The 25132-nt window shown below is 40.7% G+C and overlaps 1 protein-coding gene across 1 annotated transcript in view; it reads right to left on the bottom strand.

Moving 5' to 3' along the window:
- WRN (WRN RecQ like helicase) overlaps nt 1-25132 on the bottom strand; it is a 38483-nt gene that overhangs the window by 5588 nt on the left and 7763 nt on the right. The window contains exons 6-24 of the mRNA XM_075038482.1: nt 24374-24522; nt 21944-22093; nt 19936-20008; nt 18860-18968; nt 17880-18294; nt 17116-17196; nt 15727-15871; nt 14416-14491; nt 13322-13389; nt 12839-12947; nt 11077-11145; nt 10447-10529; nt 9168-9274; nt 8244-8431; nt 7132-7309; nt 6351-6532; nt 4929-5030; nt 4449-4541; nt 2990-3131 (exon numbers count right to left, since the gene is read on the bottom strand). Of these exons, the coding sequence (XP_074894583.1) occupies nt 2990-3131; nt 4449-4541; nt 4929-5030; nt 6351-6532; nt 7132-7309; nt 8244-8431; nt 9168-9274; nt 10447-10529; nt 11077-11145; nt 12839-12947; nt 13322-13389; nt 14416-14491; nt 15727-15871; nt 17116-17196; nt 17880-18294; nt 18860-18968; nt 19936-20008; nt 21944-22093; nt 24374-24522 (2519 nt within the window). The remainder of the gene's footprint in view (nt 1-2989; nt 3132-4448; nt 4542-4928; nt 5031-6350; nt 6533-7131; nt 7310-8243; nt 8432-9167; nt 9275-10446; nt 10530-11076; nt 11146-12838; nt 12948-13321; nt 13390-14415; nt 14492-15726; nt 15872-17115; nt 17197-17879; nt 18295-18859; nt 18969-19935; nt 20009-21943; nt 22094-24373; nt 24523-25132) is intronic.

Consider the following 25132-nt stretch of genomic DNA (forward strand, 5'->3'; position numbering starts at 1 on the left):
TTTACTCATCTCTTACCAATGGTTCAGACTCTAAGAAAGCTGATGAGCTCCTGCCTGATGAGTTTTCACCCCCACCTGAGCTCAGGGCCCAAATGGATGGCAAAGGGCTAAAAAGCCTATTTTCACAAGAAGATAAACTCTTGGCACGACCCTGAAAAGTTGCGAGCTTTCCTGAAACAGGGAAGTAACAGGGAATCAAGCACCAGTAGGTAAAAGTGTCTCAGACAGAAAGAAGTTTCGATTTATTGCTAGCATATAAAATCAACAGAAGGCAGGCTTCAGACCCTGTTATTTGCGGACTTGCTGAATGCCCCCTCCATTGGGGAAACCACATGGTCAAACAAGTATTTTTTGTTTATATATATATACACACATGCGCATGTATATACACCAACGCTATGTCCTCCAGAGAGTGCATGTGTATATATAGACATATCTGATGCTGGCTAGATAAGGACATCCCATGGGAGGGGGTGGTGGGGAAAAAAGCGGGGGGTGTGACTAACAGTTATAATCTTGGACAACAGGAGACACTGGGGTGGAAGCTCATCTCTCACCATTTATAGCACTGGTTGTTAACACACGTTATCCAGATTACTGTCAGTACTTCTACCAGAATCCCTTCATGCCAGGTACTATGCAAACACAGAGCATCTATCCCCAAGAAGGCATTTTTTCTTATAAAGGAAAATAGAACAGGCTGATGTAGAAGAAAAGAGGAAGCCAAGTGAAAGAAACCCAGGACAAGCAGCAGTCAGCACACAGTGGCCTGCTGAGCCTCATACCATCTCCAAGGATCCCACTAAGGAACAATTTGGAGAATTTCAGACAGTCAAGGAGCTGCTATCCTGCACGTACAGGGAGAGGAGCAGCAGGAAGCGGGGCTTTTTTCAGACCTTTAGCAGCAGGGGATGGAAGCTGGACAGCCAGCTGCAGGCAAGAGGGACTCAGCTTGCTGCCAGATGGGACCAGGGCACAAAGTCCTGATGGTCAACACAAGCGAGTCACCTATTCAGCAGGCAACGAGAAAGTGCCAAGTCTCACGTCCTCTCTTCTAGAGAGCCCTCGTACAACTTTTAACACACATTACTTAAAGGCATGACTACATTCCTAAGCTTTCGGTTATGCCAGTTACATTAATTACTCCAATGGCTGCACATTTTCAGAGCATGGTTTTGACTTAAAGAACAAATTCAAGGATAAAATAACTATAGAAGGAATAAGATGCAAACCAGTAAACTGTTGGGCTAAAGTCCATGTTTGGGCCAAGCATCATCAATTAAGCTTGGCATAGGACTGACCAACAGAAGCCAAAATAGCAATTGCAGCTTTGTACAAATTATTAAATGCTAGAGGTAGTACTAAAAGCCACCCACAAACAGTCACTGAGACTACTAAGAGCAACAAAATGATTGCTGAAATAGCTACAAAATCCCGGGTATGCTGATAAAAGAAGATCTTAAGAGTTGCAAATTCTTCTGTGTTTACCAAGGTTAGTATAATATTTCTGTCAATGCAGCTCTAATTCAGTTTCCCACAAGACTTTGCTCTCTTTCATGGTCTGACTCAGCTTTCAAATATTAAGTGAAACATGGTCTCCCTTGTGGGCCACCCAAAGCCTGCTGGAGGCCACCTGGACTTTGCAAAAATATACCACTAACTTAAGAGCATGATTTCTCCGTAAGCTATACAAAAGCTTTTAAAGCAACATACCAGTCAGCCTCAGACAGATATAGCATGTAAACTTATGGTGATATTGACTATTTCATACACTCATTCTAGAGTGTACATTGATGCAACAAAGTAAAGAAACTTCTTTTTTTAAAGTTATGTTAGCCCAGAAAAGGCTATTCTTGTAGGCAGTAAAAGGTTATTCTGTATTTGCAGTGCAAATTTGGCATCACCTTCACTTCCTCCAGTAACGTCTAATAAATTAACAATTAAGACTACATAAAAAAATCTGCAACAGAATATTTTTCCCCTAGACACACTTGTGTGACAATTAGCAACTTAACTTTCTTATTAAAAGGAAAAAAGAGGGACAACATCCACCCAGTTTTATTAAGCATTACAGGTGACTTCCCCCCTCCAGGTTGTAAACCTGTGATTCTGTTCTTACTCTCATATTTTATTTCTGGTGAGTCTCTTGCCTAGTATTTAAAAAACATTGTAAGTAAGGGTACATAGAAATCATTTATACTCATTTTAGTGTCTTACTTCCCAGCTCGCTACCCCAAGTCAGCCAGCAGCACAAAGCTAGAATGCAAGCCATCATTTGCTTCAAACAATAAACCAACTGATCACCAAACAAAGATGTGTTTATTCTTCATTTTGAAAAGGCTATTCCTTCCAGGATAATGGGAATCATGCATCTTCACAAAAACACACTTAACTGTCTTTATGAAAATGTCAAACTCACCATGAGGAAAACAAAAGCTCAAGCCTTACAGGAAGAGCTTTAGAACCTCTGCCAATACTTGGGCTGGCATTCACGTGTTTAACAGACAATTGTCAACAACCAACTCAAAACAACCCACAAAATACAGGACAGCTCCACACAAGGCACAGAACAGGTACTATTTCTCAGCCAAACTCTTGGGCCATGAAGGGCTGAACATTGCACTGTCAAGAAAAACAGAACTAAGATGGCAAGAGCTTGGAGGCAGAAACTGTTCCTTTGCTGTATGTGCACGAAATTAAGTACAACATGCTACAGAGTTCTGCTATTTTTATGGCTGTTGCCTTTAAAGACAACAATCTAGTTTGCTGCATGGGAAATACCGCTGAGCAGCTTCAGAAAGTCTAAACTAGCTCTATTTACAGATCCAGCTCTCCAAGAAAAACGTATTAAATATATATATATGTCTGTGTGTATACACAGACATTTTTATGCAAGTATATCAATGCATTCTTTGGTATATCAACAGAGAGACACTGTAACAGTCCCTCCACTCTCAGAACACATACAAGCATTTTTACTGTCACTTACAGACCCTCGGAGAAACAGAATGGGAAGTCTAGTTCCAAACTTCTCTTCCAGAGCACTCACTGCAGACAGCAGCTGATATGCTTGCTTCCCAAAGTCCTGTAAACCACCTTCTGAGTCACTGGGGACTGCAAAACAAGAGGCTCTGAAATGCACAAAGAAAACAAGTTTAACACACATACAAATCAAGTCCCCTCCCCTTCTTTCAAATACTGTCTATCAAGTGATAATGAAATAAAATACACACTTCAAGTTACATTAATATAAACAATTAAACATGTTTAAGCATAAAGGACTAGGACTGAAAGCACGAGACCAAGCAAAAGTCAAAACCCCTTCTGGTTAATTTAAGACAGCCGCCCAACCCAACAATAAGCAGTTTTTCATGACACTTGCTGTGACAGAACAACATTGTCCCAGCAATCTTCTGAGTTTAGTATTTGAATATTTGGACTGGTTTAGGCATACAAGACATTTCTTTAATTGCACCTAATAGCAAAGTTTTTGTCTGTTTTTTTGGTTGTCGTCTTTTTTTTTAAAAAACACAAAAAGGAAAAAAACAGAAGGAAAGAGCAACCCCAGTAAAGATTTTCTAGGGTTTGGTAATATATTTATTACTGACTGGAAGAACCCATCGAAAAATTATTGGCACAAATCACTTCCAAGGAGGAGAAAAAGGACAATGATCTACATCAAGTGATTTTAGTTCTGCAACACAAATTCACTGTGTGGCTCTTGACTGGCATAGCAACATGACTACAAACATAGAAATCATGACCTCTCAAATTCTCTTCTTGGTTATTTTTAGTAAAGGCCAGGCAAAGGTTTCTTAATTCTTGAGCATACAGGAAATGTAGCCAAATTGATAACATTTTTCGAGAAAGCAACACAGCATAACATCTTGTCTCTGATTAGGAAGCATCAGGCTAGCAGCGAGAACAAGGAATCCTTTGTTATAACTTCAGGGAAAACGTGCACATGCACACAGGAGTAACTGAGGAAAGTGTTTCTGCTCATACCTGTGTGACTACCAACCCCCTGGCTTCCCTTCAGCACATTTGTGAGATTATTAGCAATGCTGGAAAGAACGTACGTCAGCACACACTGTAACAGGAGAACAGCTCCCTTAACACTCAGGCAATTTAACCTCAGACACATGGTATTGCACTCCACCTGCAAGTGTTTTCTTTTGGGATTAATTACCAATCAGGACTTACTTTTAGGAACCATGACTGTATTTTTTTACAGGCTTTCCCACAGCCTAACTTAGAGCTTATAAGCTGCCTCATGGCTTGCTCAGCTATTTAGGGGAAGGTTAGAAACAGTTGTTCAACGACAAACTTTAGGCTAAACATCTGCAAGATCAGAGGCATAAAAAGTCAATTCTTTTAGATAATTTGCCTTCTAAGTCAGCCTGAGAACACATTAGCTCTTGTACCAGTCTTCAGGGAAGAAAGCTTACCTGGACCTGCAATTATCACAGCATTCATCTGTGCCCATGATGCCAGAGGAAACCTTTCGGAGTTGTCTGTCTTCAAAATGAGACAGGATGATTCTACCCAAGAGAATGTAGAGAATTAAATGTAAGACCAAGATTTTACACATTAAATTTATTGCAGAAAACAGAGCTGAAATCAGCATCATTAATTAATTCACTGGGGAGCCAATTATTTGGCCTTGATTTCTCTGAAGAAAACGTTGGGATGTTTTTTTGTTTTTTTGGTTTTTTTTAAAGTAAATAAGGAAACACTTTATGTATATGTGTAAATATGCTGAAGGCTGTATTTTTCGATGCTGCTTCTTTATATAAAACATGTTTGCAGAACACATGGTGAGTATAAGGTGCTTTCTGGTTACAGCCTCCAGTTGTGACCAAGTCGCAATGGCTCTTATCAAAGCTGACTGAAATGACATAAAGCATTAAATAGATTCCAGTACTCACTTCCTCCTGCAGCTGTTTGACATAAGGTACTTCTCTATTTTTGCTAGCATCTTCAGTTTGTACAACCGGAACCTTTCATTGCGTATCTCACTTAGAAGATGTCTGTCAGTCAAAAGGAAAAACGAAGAGCCTTAAATACTGACTAATATTCCCCTGTCTCACACCAAAAATGAAATACGTCAGATAACTCTCAATCAAATTCACCAGAAAGAGCAAGAAAACAAATATCCTACTAAAACCAGATCCAAACTCCCTGCCTGTTTCTCCACAATCTTGATCCTTATAGCATGGGGCATACTCCCAAGAACACCTTGTTCATATTCCTCCCAATATGACAATTATTCTAAACAGAGCAGCAGCAGAGACAGAGAGTTTCTTCCAACCCCACATGCTACTAAGCCTCAGAAATCCATGCCAGAAGGCACAGAGGAGGGAGGAAAGGACAGAGGGCATTTAAAGAGGGCAATTTCTCTCACTCTCTAGTTTTACAAACTCCGGCAAGTTCTCATCAATGCCACTGCCAGATCACAAAATATGCTAGGATATCATCACTCTTCTTTCAAGAAACTCAGAGGTGGCATGTTAGGACACATCGACCTGTTGCCTAATTTAATATCCTCTATAGTAATCACTGGAAGCATCCAACTGAGAAAATAGCGTGGGAGTACTTGATGGGTGTATGGAACACTCGCTCTGCCCATGCCCTGAGCTGCTGCATGAGCCAAACCTGAGCTACCATCTGCACCACACTCCCTGTGCCACACGGCATCCCAAACAAGCCAATACTGCAGGTGTTGGGCACCACATTAACACAGCTACACCATTCCAGCTCAAAGACGAACAAAGCAAGTTTCTGCCTGCCTGGAAAACAGAGCAGGGAAGTATATGGTTTCAGAGTCTGGCAGTCTGCTGACACAAGTTCAAATGACTGAGTTGAGACATTTTTGTGGTCCTATACCAGCTACATACAAAGTTAACAGGAGATATCTACAACCACGACTCCCCCTCCCAAAAGAAAAAAAATATGTATTTCTCCACTTAGACACGTAGATACTGGAGAGAGAAAAGTAATTCTACAGCATCAGCAGTCTTAAGGGGTGATGATGGGAATAAAACCAGGTCAGATGGGTCTAAAAACAGGTCAGGTGATTTACAAGGCAAGTGACCAGGTTTTATCACTGCCTGCCTTGCAAAGCATTTTCAGAAAGCCGTACTGGAACAAGGACAAACTCATTAACATTAGTGCACTTGTGGATTATCTTCCAGAAAAAGTATAGCACACTTAGTACTATGTGTATGCAGCAAATGACTTGGAACCATTCTGAAATATTAATCGCATTTTCAATCAAACCCATGCTGCTCCTCCTTTCGTTTGGTATGTTTTAGCTATCCCTGTCAAAGCAGTTGTCTTCAGTCATTTACCTGTTAAGAGACAAGTCTGCCGCAGTCCACAGGATGTGACAAGAAGCAGGAAGCCCATCACGACCAGCTCTCCCAATTTCTTGATAATAGGATTCCATTTCCTTAGGGGCACCGTAATGAATAACCATCCGGATATCTGCTTTATTGATGCCCATTCCGAATGCCACTGTAGCCACAACACACTACAAAACAGAAGCCACATGCTGAATGTTTTGAAATGAACATCAAGAATATGCCTGGATTAATGCTCACACACTTGGTGACAACTTTTTGCTACAGACTCAAAATTCAGCCTGAATTACAATGGCTTCAAACTCACGCTCTACTTCCACAGTACTGTTGTTAAGTCTGATTTTGGTCAGAGCATGAGCATCGGATTATAAAGGTAGGAGTGATGAAGTGTTATGGCAAGCGCTAGAGTGTTTTCAAGCAGCTATTCTCAAACAAAAGGCACAAAATCTATCGTGAAGAGGAACACAAGAAGTCCCAGGATAACTCCTTGCCTGCTTAGCTACAGGAGGAAGAAAGCAGCTCACAGAACTCGTGATGATATTGTTCCAGCTACCGCTATTTTCCTCAGATGCTATGCATTTTTAAGAGACTTCCTTAGGAATTTGAAGCATAAGCCAGGAACCCTATTACTGTCATAGACAAGGAGTTTCTTTGCCCAGAACTGAAGACAGGGTAAATGGGAAACACATGCTGATATTTCCAAATTCTCTCCTCTACCAGACACTCTACAATTATAAATAGGACCAAGTGGACTTAGTTTCCTACATACCTGAATTTCATCCCTCATGAACTGGTGATGGGTCTCTCTCCTTTGTTTGATTCCCATACCAGCATGGTATGCACGACAGGCCACATTGAGTTTCATCAATTCAAACACAATCTGTTCAGTGGCCTTTCTTGAAGGACAGTAGATGATAGTGGGGCCTTCAAACTCATACACAGGACTGCTATAAATAATAGCAACACATAAAGACACAGAACTGAAGAAGCCACCCTTCTGCAAAAAGTCCGACTGAACATAGTTGAAAAGGCAACGTAGCTTTTCCAGCAGTTCACCTTCTTGGGGATTTAGAAATGAAAACAGATTTTAACTAGTCTGCTCGTACACAAATTGTCTGCCCTTCGGAAAAATGGGCTTGTAAGTTATTTGGTGCTCTTAAATTTATTTTGCAAAACACAGAAGATTTTGGTCTCAGTAGAAGCAGCAAGATAAGGCCTCCCAATTTCCTTCAAGTCATCAGGAAATATGCTTTTACAGCTGTCACTTTTGAAAAGGTCTACATTTACGTAACAAGGTACAAATGAGTGATGACGAATTCATTTATATTGCTGTAAGGGTATACATTGTGGCTTGCAACAAGGAGAACAGGGCCAAAATGGCTACACCACTGGGTCTGCTAACAGAAAAGGACTGCAATTCTACTCAAATTAGCTTTATCAAAAAAATAATCTTACCACAGCTTTACAATGGACTCACACACATTTTGTACAGTACTGTTTGGAAAGTTACCCACAAGCCAATCCATCATCACCATGCAAATTGCTACGGTGTCAGCAGGTCCTCTGAGGATCAAATGATCCCAAAGATCCTTAAGTTAGCAACATGCAAAGAAAGAGAATTCATAAAGAGCAAGAGTGCATCGCTCCTTGCCTCAAAAGCCCTTTTTCTTTTTTTTTTTTTAAATTGGATGAGAGGGGTGGGCACAACAACATGGGACACGACACAAGTGACTAGCATGACATCAGAGCCAAACTATGGAGAAAGCCCAGGCTCCTCCTCACCAAATGAGTTTAAGACTGCTAACAATTCTTCGTACACACTACCAAAACTCCAAAATACCAAAGTCTGAGGGATCAACAAAACCAGGCTTAAATCCTTACCTTTGTTTTCTAGTAAGGAACTGCTTCAAATCCCTAAGGATATTTCCACTTTGTAATCCAACTTCCAAGTACAGGTTAGGTCTGTCAAAACTAGTACACGTGACCTGGGGATTTTTCAGGTTCAGACAACTCACTATGTCTTCTCTAATCGATGGACTTGCAGTTGCGGTTAAAGCAACAATGGGAACCTGCAACGAGAAGTAAAAGAAAAAGTCTAAAGAGCTCTCACTGATATTTTTTTAACAAAAAAAATCATGAGTCAAAAGTGAAATAGCATGGAAACAGGCACTTTAACCTGCTTATGATGACTGGATCAGCTCAGGTATTTGAAAAATACAGTTAATATTTAGCTTCCTAGAGTTTTGCTCTACACTGTTCAGGAGAGTAGACAGGGACAGAGCACTGCTGAAATACAGGGTTTTATTCTCAATGTGTGCTTTATTTAGTTAGACCTTCAACGAGTCTACAGTAATTCTCTGATGTGGTTGGCTAAATTTAGGGAACATAGGACAAAACTTCCAAGAGCAGCATATAAAGTTCAGGTCTAAGTTTTTAAGCTTATGCAATAAATGCTTGAGGAATGTCTAGAAAACACAGCTGCTCGCTCTTGCGAGCCACTCAGCCAGCCAGTTAAAGAAAAAAAAATAAAAATCCCTCAATATTAAACCAGAAGCTTACAGACATTGTCTTCTACAGCATAAGGATCCAAAGTAATTTAATTGTCAGGAGTTTCTGGTAGTCCAGGTTCAGAATATCCTCCATTTAAGCATTTGGAAAAAACCCACAAAGCTCAGTCATAAACTCCGAAACAGCATGGTAACTACACCCAAAGAGCAACATTAAAAGACTGATATTTCAAACTATCATATAAAATGAGATAGTATCCTTCTCTTACATTGGATATCAAATATGTCAAAACCTCACCAATGGCAGAGCCTTCTTTAATGAGCCTAAACTTCTAAAGGAATTTCTGAAGTCATGGCCCCACTCGGAAATGCAGTGAGCTTCATCAACAGCTATGAGAGTAATACCTGATGGACACAAAACCACAGCATGGACACATTAACAAGACAAACCAACAAAAAGTGACAAAATACAAACACCCCATTGTGCTCAATTTCAAGCTTTCCTGAGAAGGCACCAGCAGTATCCTTAAATTTTTGTTTCTAGAATGCCTTCTGCTGTGTCAACTCCCCAAGCCCATTTTTGTAATGGCCTCTTTTGTAAAAAGGCCTAAGAGCTTTTACAGACTCTCCCACCACCGTCTCTGCTTCCTTCTCCAAGCTCCATATCTCCAACATCCATCACAATGGGTCAAAATCTTGAGCTACCGCTGACAGCACCTATTTCCACCCCCTGCTTCCCAGACTTTCCTAATAATAGTCACAATGCGGATTACAGATGTCATTAGTTTTATTTTCTGGATTGTAAAACAAAGCCTGAGTGTCTCAGGTCTGCACTGAAGAGAAGTGGAAGTCCAAAACAATACGAGGGGAGAGGGGTTAAAGATACCCCTGGAAAATAATCTTATGTTTTCCAAATCAGAAAAACCCTTCAACTTGAGCACAGCTATCACATTCTAATCTGCATGTTCAAAGCACCCTAGCATGAGAGAGGCCAAGCACACAGCTTTTCGGGACTCCAGAAATTCAGATGGCTCCTCTTCTCCCTAGATAGTCCTCCCTGCCTATAGCACTAGAAACTCAATTCCTTAGTAAAAAAAAATATAAATAAATTCTTGGAGTATATGTACCTTGAATTTACCCTACGATGAGAGATGCATCAGCTGCATCATCTTTGATGAAAAGAGAATTTTAAAGATGCACTACAGTGTTTCAAAACACAATTTCCTTGTTACTTTCTGAGAAATATCAGAGAAATTTGAATACTTCAAGGGCTAAAATATTTAGTGATAAACACTGCATTTCCTGTGATTTGAAGATAAGTGTTTTAGCACCTCTGTTCCCAGGAACCTGTCTAACATTCCCATGTCAAGACCATGCTAAAGACACTACTCATGTATGACCTTTTTTCATCAATAACAGAATCTTCTGCCACCATTTATTGGGAGTCACTACACTAGCCTCTGAGCTCACTAGTGGTAAGAAACTGGTGAAAAATGTTGAAGCATTAAAGTAAGTTTAAATGTAATGATGAATTTTAGCTGCCTGCCAACTCATCCACAACCTTAGCCTCAACTTACCAATAGTTCGGTCAAGATCCTGAAGTAACTCCAAGTTCCCCGAACAAAACTCTGGAGTCATATATATGACTCTGTACTGACCCCTGAAAACATCAAGAAAATACACTGTCACAGAAGGAAAAACCTTAGACAACTCAACCAAGTGAAAAAAAACCCCATGATTGTCTAGAAGATGTAAACGAGAACAAGTACAGACTTCTGGATAGGGAACAAGAGGAAGGAAGTGAAGACCGTAGAAAGCATTCCAGAACAGTAGGAAAGCAAGGTAGTACACAGCGTTACAGGAAAAGGTAAAACAGCAGAGAGATTTACTAGCCTTTAAAACAAGAAGAGACTGTTGTGATGACTTGGTCTAAGTCAAATATAGGTCTAATACCTGTGTAAAATCCTGTATAAATCACAACATAACGCTGAGACAGCAAGCCCCATCTCCCCAGCCAGAGGGCACAAGAGGGTGGCTATAGCGTCCCACAGGCTCAGCCTGGGTGAATGCAAGCAATACCACTGACTGCCAGGTTCCAGGTCTGAACCAGAATCAAGAGTTTCAGCGATGACAGATCAGGGAGAGATCCCACCTTTCAAACGTAACTCTCAGAACCTGCAGTCCCAGAAAGCTTAGCTAAGACTTACGCTTTGATACATCCTTTGACGTCTTTTGACTGAGCTGAACCAAGCAAGCAAGCTGGAATCTCTGACATTCTGCAGAAATAAAAAGCACAGTCATGAACAGATTTACTCTCAATGCTTTCTGCCTTAGCTTTCAGCCTATGCCAGCTCTTCATAAAGGAAGTTCAAGCTGCGCGGCCAGAGACTACATTCTTCCAAGGATCTTTGTGGGAAAAATCTTTTGAAAAAGCAAGAGGGATCAGTGGCTATTCCTGCCACCCAAATGCTCTTCCGCTTTCCCTCCATATGACCCCCACACCACACACACTTGATTAGCGCAATAACGAATCGGAGAAATAAAGACTATTTTCCTTGCACGAGAACTAAGTTTACTAATAAAACATTGAAAAGAAGAAAATATGGTAAGTTTATTTTCTTTAGCTATTATTTTATGCAGTTCACCACATTTGGATATAAGCCACACTAGCTTGCAATTTTTTGCCTCTCCTTTCAATCTTTTGTGAGCTACCGGTGCTGCATCTGCTAATTTTCAATCAGGTGGCCGCTTTTTAATGACGGATACAATAGTTACGCTTACCAGCACAGACGCTTCATATTTGACCTCTTTCAAGACCCCACAACCCCTGTCCTCTTAAAACGCAGCAAATCACCAAGTTATTAGTCTTTTGTTTCGATAGCTTCTCCCCACTCATTCCTCTGTGTTTCAGTCCTTGGCAGAACTGCACCCAGACTGATAGACAAATTACTGAATTGCATTAGGTTGTAGAAGTTCAGTCTCCTCAGGCTTCAAAATGAATGACCCACTGAGAAGGTAGTGAAAAAACCCTTTCCACTGAAGAAAACAGTATAAAAGCCAAAGAAGCTACTGAATACATACAGACACCCTGCTGATTAATACTCAGTCTCGAAGCTTGCTATAGAGCCATCTTAGGCTCTCCGGCCACTCATCTGCACACAGTCATGATGTGCAGCAGAAAATACCACAGATAATTGATATTTCTTACTTCAAAAAACTTCATATCCTCTCTTTCACAAAAGACCTGTTCTTTCTAAGTTGGACAAGGCAGGAACGAACTAGACAACTCAGCACGATCCCCACAGCTTAAAGGAAAAAACGTCAGAAGTGAATAGCTGTTATAACAGAAAGCAAGTACACGTAGAGAAAGCATTGTCAGGTATTAAAATCAAAGAGATTTATCTTGACAACACCTCTAACTGCTCAGGTAAGAGCAATTTGCTGTCACCCACTAGTTCCCCCATCAGACCTTTTAAGTGAAGAGACCAGGTGTTAGGAGACCTACTACACTGTCTGTCTTAAAAGTCTGTGTCATAACTTTGATCCGAATGGCCTACAGCTTCCAGCTCTACGTTGTTCAGATGTTACTTCTCAGACCCAAAGGAAGGCCTACCAAATTTTGACATAACTCTCACAGACTGAAATAGCTTGTGAAGCTTATCAGTTCGGTCTGCACAAAAAAGGGCCTGTGAATCCAGAAATACTTGAGAAGGATCCACCTTCAGGAACCACCCACCAGCATAGATCCTTTGCTAATTCAGCCTACAGTTCACGTAACTGGCAAATCCAGTGATCTTAGACTATTTACACAGTTTCCATGTGTTCCTTGAGAAACATATGCTTTACAGCTGACACACAAACAGCTTGCTGCACAAAGCTGCAACCTTAAACACCAAGAAATGCCACAAGCAGAATCCGTGGGTTTCCACAGGCGATACAGCAGCAGCTTGTTACTACTGCATTACTTACGTCAGCTGCAGCACCTGGTCTTCCATCAAGGAGATAAGAGGACAGATGACAATTCCTGTACATCCAGTGTAAACAGGAGGAAACTGGTAGCACAAGCTTTTTCCATAGCCTTAAAGAAGAAAGGCAGAACTCAAACACCATGCTTTCTATGCAGCTATAACATACAGCTACATAAGACAATTCTAACACCTTGTTGAGCTCCCCTCCTCCCCCGCCAAAGGATGATATTTGTTCTGCTATAGAGGAACAAATATGCAAGATAAATATGGTCAGCATCCATTCGATGCCTCTCCCTATAGCAAGGTCAGTGACAAAGGCCAGAACAGAAAAACAAGTAGCCGGCATAGCTGGCTCAGACTTACACAGTCTCAATCAGGGCACCCTGTTCAGATGAGCCACAAGGACCATCTCTGAGTTTGAGCCCCACTCTCCCCAAAAAGGTAAAGATTTTTCACCACTTCTTAGGATGTAAAGGTAACTTACCAGTTGCCATGACAACAAGATTATCTCTCCTGTCTTCTAAAACAGAATTGATCACTTTCCACTGGACCCTTTAAATTAAACAATGGGGAATATCTTACTTTTGCCACCACACATAACATGTAAATTCTGTGAAAGTGCATATTCAGTTGAACTTGAGGTTAAAGAAACACTTCTGGCTGCCTTATAGAGTGTTGTCTTTGCACAGTGCAACCACTCAAACACTCCAACTACTGCAGGTAGTCCCACCAGTGTTATAGTGGGGATCTCTAACTAAGGCAAGCAACATTTGATACAGTCATTCACAGGAGATAACAAAACAAACCGTGTTCACATACATGAATAACTGATCCAGAAACACTGTGAAAACTAGTTATCTTCAACACAAGAGATTCTGAACAGGACCTTGATTTTACCAATCAATTTTCATCCTTTTGTGGTCTCGCAAGTGTACATAACTGCGGTCATTTAAAAAAAATCCCCACGCCCCCATTTCCAAAAGTTTACCAAATATTTTAACTGGGTAAAACAGTTTCACTCCAAGTGTTGCTCTTAGGCTGTGTCTTGCACAGAAAGCATTCCACCACCAGTCATCCAAGAAGATTTCATCCCACTCCCATCGAACTTAAGAACTGTAACACCAATGCTCGAGTACATAACCAGATACTCCATTGAGATTACACTACACTAGATAGAGGCCTGTCCCTCCTTAATTAGAGCCACATAACAAAGGATAACCAGACTAAGGAAGTTTATCATACAGAGAATAACATTTGTGCAGTTTGTTGCTTGCTGTTTAAAACACCTGAACTAGACCTGATACAATAAAGCTCTGATCACAGGAGGTATGCCGTCAGAAGAGCCAAGAAGCTCATCCTCTACTGTGAGAGCAGAGTATTGTAGTTAATACTCCATAAGATTTATTTTGACATCTTGTTGTGGCAAAGGCTGCTTTTCTTTTCCTAGGGATTTAGCACAGGTCCTATTTGTTAGTGGTTTTTAAAATAAGTAGTAATAAAAAAAAAAAATCATATGAGTTGAAAGAAGGGAAAGAAAATGAACCCTAGAGTGTACATTTTAACAGTAAATACACTTACGGTTTAAAAGAAGAATGCCCAAAATAAGTCTTCAGACATGTGATGTGGCTTTCACTGGGTACTGGCAGCAATGGATCTTTAGTGGGACAGAGGAGAAAAAAAAAATCATCTGTGAGTAAATTTTAAAAAGACAAAGCACTGTCTTGACAGACAACAGTCTGCTCATGGTTAGTGATGCCCAGGGCCCAGGATTTGGGTAACTCCAGTGATAAGAGACATATCAAACTCTAGAGATATTTTTTGGCTAGAATAAGAGATCAAAAAAGCAAACAGGCTCCTCAGAGACGCTGCATGAGAAGGAGAACATATGGCTTGATTAATGAGATAATAAGGCAAGAGGTATTGTAACGCACAGCTGCATTATTTGGAACATGTTCAGATGATGTACTACAGATGTATTACTAGGCATGCCTTGAAAGACCCTACTGAAGTTACACAAATCAAGACCCAACACTGCAAGTTGCTAACAAAGTCATGGTCCAAAAATGACACACAAGAGAACCCTGATCTTGCTGTAACCACTACAGAAATGTATTCAAGATCTCTGTTGAAATTTACAATTAACATTCAGCAGTAGAAAGCATGACATCTCCACCTAGTTTTTGTCTGTTGGGCCAGCACACATTCCCTGTAACAGCCTGTCTGGCTATTGTTCAGAGATGAACTGAACAAAGAAACAATCAACTCATCCGTCCCCATCTAGCAGCCCGCGTTCTGCTTGGAAGGAGCAAGTGGCTCTTCTCCTGCCTGATGTCGTTATTTTCACTGACAAGGTCCACAGTCTTAACTTACACAATCGGGGAAGAAAGCTTTCACACCTTCCAAACAAGCCAAGGTGTATTTCACCTCACATTTCAGCCTCTTTTCCTCATTCATCTCCACAGGGCCACCACCAAAGCATTAGGTCAAGATCACCCCCAAGCCATAATTTCCTAAGAATTCTACCACAAAGCAGCAGTAGTGGGACAACAGAACAAAAGCACGTACCGGAGGTACCCTCTTCCCCTCTGCTGTGTTCTGAATAGGGACCCTCAGTTCTGCATGACCTCCACACCCCCAGAACAGTTTTACTCCCATTAAGCATACATAATGTCTACTGATCGTGGCAGAAGTCAACCATGTTTTGGCAAGGACACCTTTAAATTTTCATCTTGACACACAGACAAGTACTCCGTTCGAAACCCAGATGAGCTTTAGCTTTCTGCTTTAAAAAACCAAGCACAAAATATCGCTGTGCTTCCACATCTGCTTCTACAGACAGTGGGTTGTTTTTTTTTTTTAATTAATCATGCACTATAATTCAAAACATACCCAAACATTCCTCCTCTTCTTCCTCAATGCCTTCATCTTCTTCACCACCTGGTGCAACGTTCAACTCTGTGTCAGGAGTTTTTCTAGCTTTATTGGACTCTCCTTCAGTTAAAACTCCTTTGCAATCATCTACGTCTTCTAAAGACTGAGAAATCAGGAGAAAAAGCTATTTTGGAGCATGAAAGGGTAGATACAATGCATGTCTGAGGTAATACGATAAAGGGACACATGAGTTTTTATCTACTTATGGCATGAAACTCAGACCTATTGGCACACAGCACAAAGAAAAGCACAGTGGTCAAACGACTGTGAGTAGCATTCACATTCCAAGACCCATTTCCTGGGTACCAAAACAATGGCTTTTGTTTCTTCTCTGCAAAAAGGTCTTTGAAATTTTTAAGACATTAAAATCTGTTATTTTATAAAACCAACAGTCAGGGGTTTGGTGGTTTTTTTTTTTTGTTTGGTTTGGGTTTTTTTTTTGACTTTCAACTAGATGAAGGCACAAGTTTCACCAAGAAGTGACTTAGGAGACGAGTCACAAAAAACCAGAAACAGAAACGATGGGATCCCAATGTCATGCTACACTCATTGTTTCCGAAACACAGTACTTGGAGGAACACTAACTGAACCCCTTCTACTCAAGTTAGCTTTTTTGACCAGAACTGCATTTATAGGAGATTGACATGCAGCCCTGAGAACAATCCAGAAGACACCCGGTCCCTTCCTAGAAGAAAATTCAACTTTTTTCCCCAGACCTTTAAGTCTTGCTTCCTACTTAGCTGAAACCAACACACTTAACCTTCACATCTGTACAAGCACAGGAACACTTGTGACTGCTCTGGTGGAAGCGTTCAGTCATTTGACTTGAAATACATACAGCACTCTCTGGGGGATCAGGAAAAAAGCCAGGGTAAAGAAAAATAAGACCCAACGTCTAAATCTTCATTTCAGGAAATTAAAGTTAAACCAGCAGAAACACTTTAAAAGAGGTCTGCAAAATACGGCTACAGAGCCGTTTCACCTACAGCCCAGGTTAGCAGCACCTGCAGCACACAAACTGCCCTGTCAGCTCAACCCCCTGGACAAGAGTTTGAAGGCATGACGCTTGGAGCAGATGAATGATAATCTACACAAATGCACTAAGTGAGTAGATCAAGTCCAAGCTGGTATAGTAAAGATGTGGCAAGATGCAAGCGATATTGAAGTCTAACACCAGTAAACTGAATTCTTTAGGTATCCACACATTCATCTGTCTTCTGTCCACCTTCTCTAAGCAACACTGTTTTGCTTCATATTCCTTCCCCTCAACCACATGACACTCTACTGTGACCCAAGAGCATCATCATTACAGAAAAAAGTTAAAAAACAAAACCCCGAGGCACTCACTTTAAGCATCTCCATTTCCAGTTCTTCATCACTTTCAATGACACAGGAAATATTTTGTTCGTTGTCTGTGGAGCATGCCTCCTAAGGAAAAAAAAAAAAAAATTTCTTCTTATCAGCAAAGTTATTTCTATTTTACCCACAACTTTTCAACCTTCTGTACATACTATAAATAATTTCTCTGTATGCCTTTACTTTTTACCAAAAATAACTAACCTCAACATTCAGCTCTGAAGCCTGCCCATTAAAAAAAAAATCTGAAAGAAATATTGGAACATAACAAGGCCCTGTAGTAAGAGACAAAACCAGTAATATCACCAGATGTGTCAAACACTCAGAATATAAGGAAATTATAACCTGATTTAAGAGGCATCAATCCACATTCAGCAGTCACTAGAAGGACTGCTATTTACAGATCCCTTAGAAAAAGAACTGCTTTTTATTCATGACCAAGTAAGAGATGCTGAGGTACAGAATCTGTCCCCATACTGCAAGAAGTTCTTTCATAACATATTAGCAACTGAAAAAGGAAAACTAATCAGACTATCTAGAGCTTCTGTATTCAGTACTAATCCTTCCAATCACATGACTGAAGAGCATCTCAGGGCTTGACTATCTCCACAAATACCCTCCAGACTCTGAGCCCCTCTTCCAGCCCACCTTCATATTCTCTCAGGAACAGGATTTTTTAAATTCTTGGGAAAAATTAAGGATGAGATCATTTCCTCTGCTGCGTGTCCATGATTAATGAGGGCTTTTCTTATTACCTCAGGTGTAACTTCGTCGACCAATTCTTTTGCAGCCTGACATTCCAAGATTTGAAGTTCTTGCTCAGTAATATCCAGTGACATGAAGTCATCTCCATCTGCTTTGTCCTTAGAGCTGGCTGCTGCAGCCCCATCTTCCACAACAGTGTTACCTCTCCCTGCATCTTCTTCATTAGTATCTCCCTCCCAGAAGCCAGCTAGTGTAGCATCAGAGCAGATGTTGAAGTCGCCTTCAAGTTGTTTAGCAAATTCAGGCATTTCAACTTGTTGTGCTTCAACGTTTGCTGACTCTGCTTCAAGATTTGTTGGAGTTGCACCACAGCTCCTCTCCAGTACAGGAGGGGAAGCTGAACAAAACAGCGTGCTTCTTAAGGCTTTTACATTCTCTGATATGTCAGCTAGTATTTCTGCAGCCCTAGAAGGTAAAACAAGTCAAACCAAAATGATAAAGGCAGTTACTACTACATCTTAGCCACAAGTAAAACTAAGGATTCTAAAGTAGTCTGTTTTTCCAGAGAGAGTTTGTTCAAAACTTCACATATAAAGGCTGATCACTCACGTGCAACTGGCATTCCACTTCTGTGAGAAGAAAATTAAACTTCTTTACACTGAAGAAAAACTATAAAGACTCTCCAAAAACACTGTTTATGCTATTGCCCCCATGCTGGTATCAAGTCTCCAGACTTCTAGTAGTCATGCAACAGTCCCGAATATTTATAAAAGAAGGTATTGCTGTGCATTTTGGCAAGAAGAAAAAGATTCAGCAGAGTTCACTGTCAAACCCAGTGCAATTAGACCAGTGAAAACTTAAGTTCCTGTATTTCCCCATCAAGCATACTGTGCTCTCTTTTCTTGGAAAAGGACTCACAGGTAACAGAGACAGCTGTTAACACACAGATTTTTTTGCATGGGACCTTGTGGATCAAGAGCAAAACACCGATCTTGGGGGTAAAGTAGAGACAGGCTGGCAAAAATCTAACCTCTGCAAATTTGCAAGTTGTTCAGAAGAGTCAGGGATGTGAGAAGCCAGGTCCGCTATCTCTTCAGCCAGTGAAGTCAAGCGCTCCTTCACAACCTCTGACATGTCATCTATAAGAAGTGCCATCACAGTTATTTCACATTAACTGAGGTCTAACTTCTATATGCAAATAAATTCCATCCAAGTAACTGTATTTCTACAAGATATACAGCTGATAAGACAGCCTTTTCCAGTGCTTAAAAAAACCCAAAAACCCAAGTACATGGAATCAGGCTAAGCTTTCATGTACTTCAGCACTGTATCTCTTCCAGTGGCCCATTACACATGCTCGGGGAAAAAGAACACAGAACAGGACCATTACAAAGTCATCCTTCTCCAGTACGCCCTCCAGCTTGCAGAAAAGAGCTGTTAACGCAGATATGCTGCCTAAACCAAAGCTGAAAAATTGCACCACATATTAAGGGGATAGTACTGCCACTTCTGTCTTTGCTAGAAAAGTAAAATTCAGCCAGTACAAAAGCAAAAAAACCTTCCTCTTTTCCAACCATAAGCTACGTGCAGTACTTAACTTTCCTTATGAAACATGGAAGTGAACAAAACCCAAGATTTTAGAATCACTTTTCTAATCAAGTAAATAATGCTAAGCTGCTCTAAAAAAAAGTTGAGTCCTATTTATACACCTCAAGAAACGCATTACTTCGTAACATCTATTTTTTTTGTTGTCTTATTTCTTCTTAAACTAGATTTTTGTCCCTGCGTCAGCAGAATTGAAATTAACTCACTGAAGTGCTTCCATAAACAAACTAAAATGACAGCAGGAATTTTTACCATCTCTGTATACAGCAGAAACAAACAACATACCAAGATTGCATGCCTACATCACTATGGAAAATAGTTACACAGCATGACAACACAGGTCATCTAAGAGCCTTTACCGTCTGCGCTCTCCGGAAGCGATATCTAATCACCCAGAAGCCAGACAATCCTGACACAGAGATACTATGAAAAAACCTGTTGGGAAATAGAATATTCTATCGTACGTTGAATGAATTCTTTACGCCCGAATGTATAATTTACCTCTTCTTACACGAAATAATTTCCGGTCACCGTTATTCATATTTTTCAGTTTTTGATAAATGATGAAGCCAGCCTGCAAAAGAAAGGGAAAGAAATTGGTACTCAGTACTCTGCAGAGAAACAACACCTTTAGAGACTAAAAAAAAAAAACAACCCAAGAATTAATTCAACAAAACACAGCATGAATACATTGCGAAAATCAGATTCTGAGTTGTTGGCGCATGCCATACAACGGTCGATGGTCTGCCTTACTGCATTGCTCATCACAACCAAGTTAGGTTTTACAGAATGCTTCACAAAAGGCAAAGTCCTGACTTGGGGTCCACATTGTAGTGGATACTCTTATATAGATGCCAGCATGGTTACCTTATAAAGTTAGCTGCAAAAAGAAAGCTCCAAGTACTCCGCTCCCAGTCTCACCATCTGCTTCACCTCATTCAGATTTTATGCAGTGCTCCAAGAGAATAGCTATGAACCTACTAAGATAGATTCTGTGTGCTTAATATTTCCCTTGATATGAATAATAAGTTCTAACAGGAAAATGCAGCCTAAAGCTAGGAATGTGCTAATTAGCCTGCACATGTTAACCAAAGCATCTTAAGGAGGAAAGAGAAAGAAACATGTTACTCCCTCATGTTTTCCTGTGAGGCTCCAAAAGGCAGGCCAGGTGAACAGAGCATAGCAAGAAAGAGGCATTGCCTGGAAAGAGCTGGTGCCTGCAGCTGCACCAGGCACCAAAAACAGAGCTCCTTTCCTTACTGTCCTGGGTCTTCACAGGTGCTAAACCCTCCACAGTTTAACACGTAACTGAACTAGAAAAATATGCAACGTTTCTTGAGTCAGAAAAGAAAACAGAGACCACTGTTCTACCTCCCTTCCTGTATCTAACCTCATCACAGAAATAAAAACCTGAGGGGGTTTTATTTTGCTGCCATAAAGAACAATTTTCTCCCAGGAAGCAGGCAGCACCCAGCAGCATAATGGTAAATCCCTTCACAGAACTGTGGGAAAACTACGCTCTTTTCAAAACAGTGAAAAGCAGAGACTTCTTCAGAGCTACAAAAATTCACATGCAATTAAATTACTCTTCCTGGTAACCCATACTGTGCTTCTGCTCTGTTAGCCACTGGAGAAGGTTGTATTTCTTCAAAGTTGCTTATTAATTTTCTCATGTATTATACTTAAGAGGATTTTATTTCATAAGCAGCTCAAGAACGATGACCAAAAATCCCAGTAAAAAACACATCCAAAAGTGCTAACACACTAAAGTGAACACCTGCAGACAAGGGAACCAAAAAAATAATTTCCCACTCTTCACTTCCATAAGCGATTATTGTACTTAAATACACATCAGCCATATTACACCTATGTGGGATAATCACGCTGCAAGAATTTCGACTTACTCCACACAGTCAGATATAAAATTCACCCAACTGCTGCATTAAAACTCACTTCCCTGAGGTGACAACTTGAAGTGACTCCAAATGGACAGACATTCCTCAGGCATACTTGCTGGTGCCTGTGTTACTTGGCACTTTCAGAGCACAGCAGAACTTCCAGGAGCTCTGTTTTGTGAACAGACTTCAATAAAAAGGCAAATCTTGCAACACCATGAAACATTAAGAGGTAAGGATCTCATGGGAGGCTCAAAGCTGCTGTGGCATGGGGTTTCTTTCTTCCCTCTACATTCAATTTTCTATGCAAAATGTTCACCACAATATCCTCTTCAAGTGATCTCAGTATGAAAGTCAGGTACAAGCAGTACCATATTCAACAGAGATATTATGAAGCTCTGCATGAGCACTGAGGTTTAGAAAACTTAAAACAGACAAGGAATTGAACAGCACCCTACTTGGTGGCATTTCCACCTTTAAGCATCCCATATCCTCAGGGTCTTCCTACATTCATTAAGTTCTGTAGCAGAAAGGCATTAAAAACAGTAGCTATCAGCACAGTAGAGAACAAATTTATTGATACAGGTGGAATAGCAATCTCTTCTTGTACATACATAGGCATCTGTGGCTGCGTACAATTTCTGCTCCTCATTGAGTGGAAACTCCTCCCAGTTACTACAGCGGACAGACTTATCCTTCAAAAGCTGCTTGCCGAAAAGGTGTTTTACCAGACCATTGAGACTCCATATCTCCTTACACTTCAGCTGGGGAAAGAACAAAAACCAGAGGTCTTGTTTAAAGGGGAAAGCAATTAGACCTGGCAGAATGTATTCCTAGAAGTGGCAAAGTGTACTTAACCCTTCATTAGAAACCAAGAGCTCTGGGTTAGTCAGAACAAACTAGTTCCTCAAAGCAGTAACTGTTCTCCAGGCCTAATTCTGCTCTCATCATATTAAAAGGTAGTTTGGCCATTCGAAAGCTGTACTTCCCTGCCCTGAAACTGTATTGTTAGAGGGCATACCTACATTGTCAGGCTGGAAGCATGGCATTAGGGTCAGCTAAGTCCACACAATGTGAGGTGGTACTGTCACACTACCAAAAATAGGAAACAGCTGTACAATGTAGTCTCCAGGTTGATAAAATAAGAGCCATAGACTTAAGCAGCAACCCCTCTCTCCATGATTTTTCTGTTTTTACCTTTCTAATTAGAGAAAATCAGTATCAAACACTAGGAATTTTTTTAATATAAACACAGAAATATTGAAGTCTGCCTGTGAGTGTTTTATCATCTTTTGCAAGTCTGAACCCAAGTGCAAGCAAAAGAGCACAGTTATAGACCACACTAACCACTATTCAGTGTGCCGGGAAGCAGTTCATCAGAAGTCTCTAGAAGTCACCCCACCACACTCCTATTTTCAATTGCTCTTGTAATCACACTTGTCAATCACAGTTGCTACATGCTCTTGCCTTGTTTGGGAAACTTCCCTTCAGACCCCAAGGATCCAGGACCTACAGGCACAGTCTTCTGCTATTCCAACTTGCAAGCACTTGCAAAACATTCAGAACTGTTGAGCCTAACAGCAGCAGTGCAGCATTATCAGCTCATCCCCTTAAATCTGGTATAAAAAACCCTACCCACTGCTCATTTTAGGTTCCCCCAGCCCTCCCCCTCACAGTGTGCCATTATGTATAACCCTATTCTTTGTTCTCTCAAGCTTCACTTTCAAGTTTATTTTTGGTTTGTTTTCTCTTTGGCAGAAGACTTTAAAGCTGCTATCAGAGATCACATTGCTCATCTTCATTACAAATTATTCTGGAGTCGGATGCTGGGACAAAAAAAGGGGGGTGGGGGTGGGCGCATGAACTGAGGAAACTCCAAGCTTGAAAAGAAACAGCTCCTTCTATTGCTTGAGCAAAACAGTTTAATTGGTACAACTTCCAAGCCACTAGGAATTGAAACATCAAGGTGGCTCACATGGAGAACACTGCCCCAAACACTGATGATACATCATGTTCCCCTCTCCCCCACTGTGATTTAATTACACAGGGTACATAAAGCACAGAACAGAGACAGGTATAAGTAGTATTATTTGCAGGCATAAATCTCTGTCCTCCACCAGGAAACTCCCAATTGTTGCTATTGTCCTACCAAACAAACAAAAAATAAAAGCACAGAAGGAAAGAGAAGTCCACAGAGAGACCGCGTACAGGTAAGGATACATATACGAGATGACAGAAAAGCTTTAAGGGACATGCTAGAAATAAGAATGGCAGGATGACTTGGAAGGTAGCGAACCTTTTGCTCTCTTTCCTAATAAGAAGGCACAGATCTCCCTACTACAAATAATACCTAACCAAAATCCAACTACACCGAAATTCAGGGTGTGCCAAGTGCGACATTACTTCTAAACAATGGGTCATCAAGTGCTGGAAACTGCACCCACGTGAGAACAGAGGTGACTCTGACTTGACAGCCATGGAAACAAAGGTATTTCTACTGCTCCAGATCATGTGGCAAACACCTCTGCATGGAGAACTTCACAGAAGACATTGATGCTTCCTTCCAGCACCAAGCAAGCCCTGGCAGGAGGGCTACCTCTCTTCAAACAGGCATCAGTCCTTCACTGCCTCCACAGCATTTCTTGCATCTTATTTTAAGGGTTCAGCCGTTGCTGGGACACATACACCATCACCATTAGGACCCTGACTTGACACTATCTGGCAATTTCCATCACTAAGAAGTAAAGAAAATCTATCTGCAGCTGAATTAAAAAGCCATACGTGTAAATGCAAAAGGTGAACAGACGTGAAAGGGGACAAATGTTCATTAAGAACAGGCTCACTGAAAGACAGTACTTAGTTGTGCAGACTTGCTTGAGAGTTCTGTTTAAACTTTTTTTTTTAAATAAGTTAAATACATAACTGCTTTATTCTACTGAATACATTTGCAATCACAATTGAACTCCTATGAAGACAAGGAAGCCTCCTTTTGTATAGCACAATAACCAGATACCCTCCCACACCAAAAAGGTTTTAAGCTTTACTTTCTCATTAGCAATGTCAGCCAGCTCCACAAAGCTCTTCAGTCTGATTTCAAAGTCACTCATCAGCTTCCATTGATCTCCCTCAATTCCTACGCCAACTTTTTTAATGGTTTCATCTTCAAGCAGTCTTTTGAGTCCCTTGGGAAAACCTAAAATAGATTAAGCCCAAACATGAGAAACTAAATACTGGAAGATGCCAGAAAGTCTAATAGAAATGACAAAATCCTAGCACAAAGGCCATCTGCAAAGACCTGTGCTTTTAGAGGAAAAGCCCCCAAAGTTGCTCTGTTGATGTGACCGTTTGTACTCTGGAGCAACTGGAAACACCAATTGATTGTAATGTATCATCTGCAGACAAACAGGAAAGGAATATTTGAAATAAACAAATTCAATCTGCATCTGAAAATATATCAAGTAAAAAATTAAACCACCTTACCTCATTTGTCTTACTGATCATTAAACCACATAACAAAAAGGCAACCTCTAACTGGAAAAAGATATTTTAATTCTCACAATCACATGCTCATGAAACCAAATGCAGTATTATTTTACTATTGTCCACATTATTCCTTCCCAGTTTTTGCCACTTCCCATTCCCAGGAAACAGTTTAAACCATAGCCACGGCATTGTCTGGAGGCATACTCAGTGCTAACGCTAAGCTGGTCCAACAATAGCATTTGAAAAACAGACTTTGCCAACCAGATCCTCCGCCAATCCCAGGCAAGTCAGTCTTGTAAGTATGAAAAAGAAATATTCAA

The sequence above is a fragment of the Buteo buteo genome, chromosome 1 (genome assembly GCF_964188355.1).
Source record: "Buteo buteo chromosome 1, bButBut1.hap1.1, whole genome shotgun sequence".
NCBI lineage: Eukaryota > Metazoa > Chordata > Aves > Accipitriformes > Accipitridae > Buteo > Buteo buteo.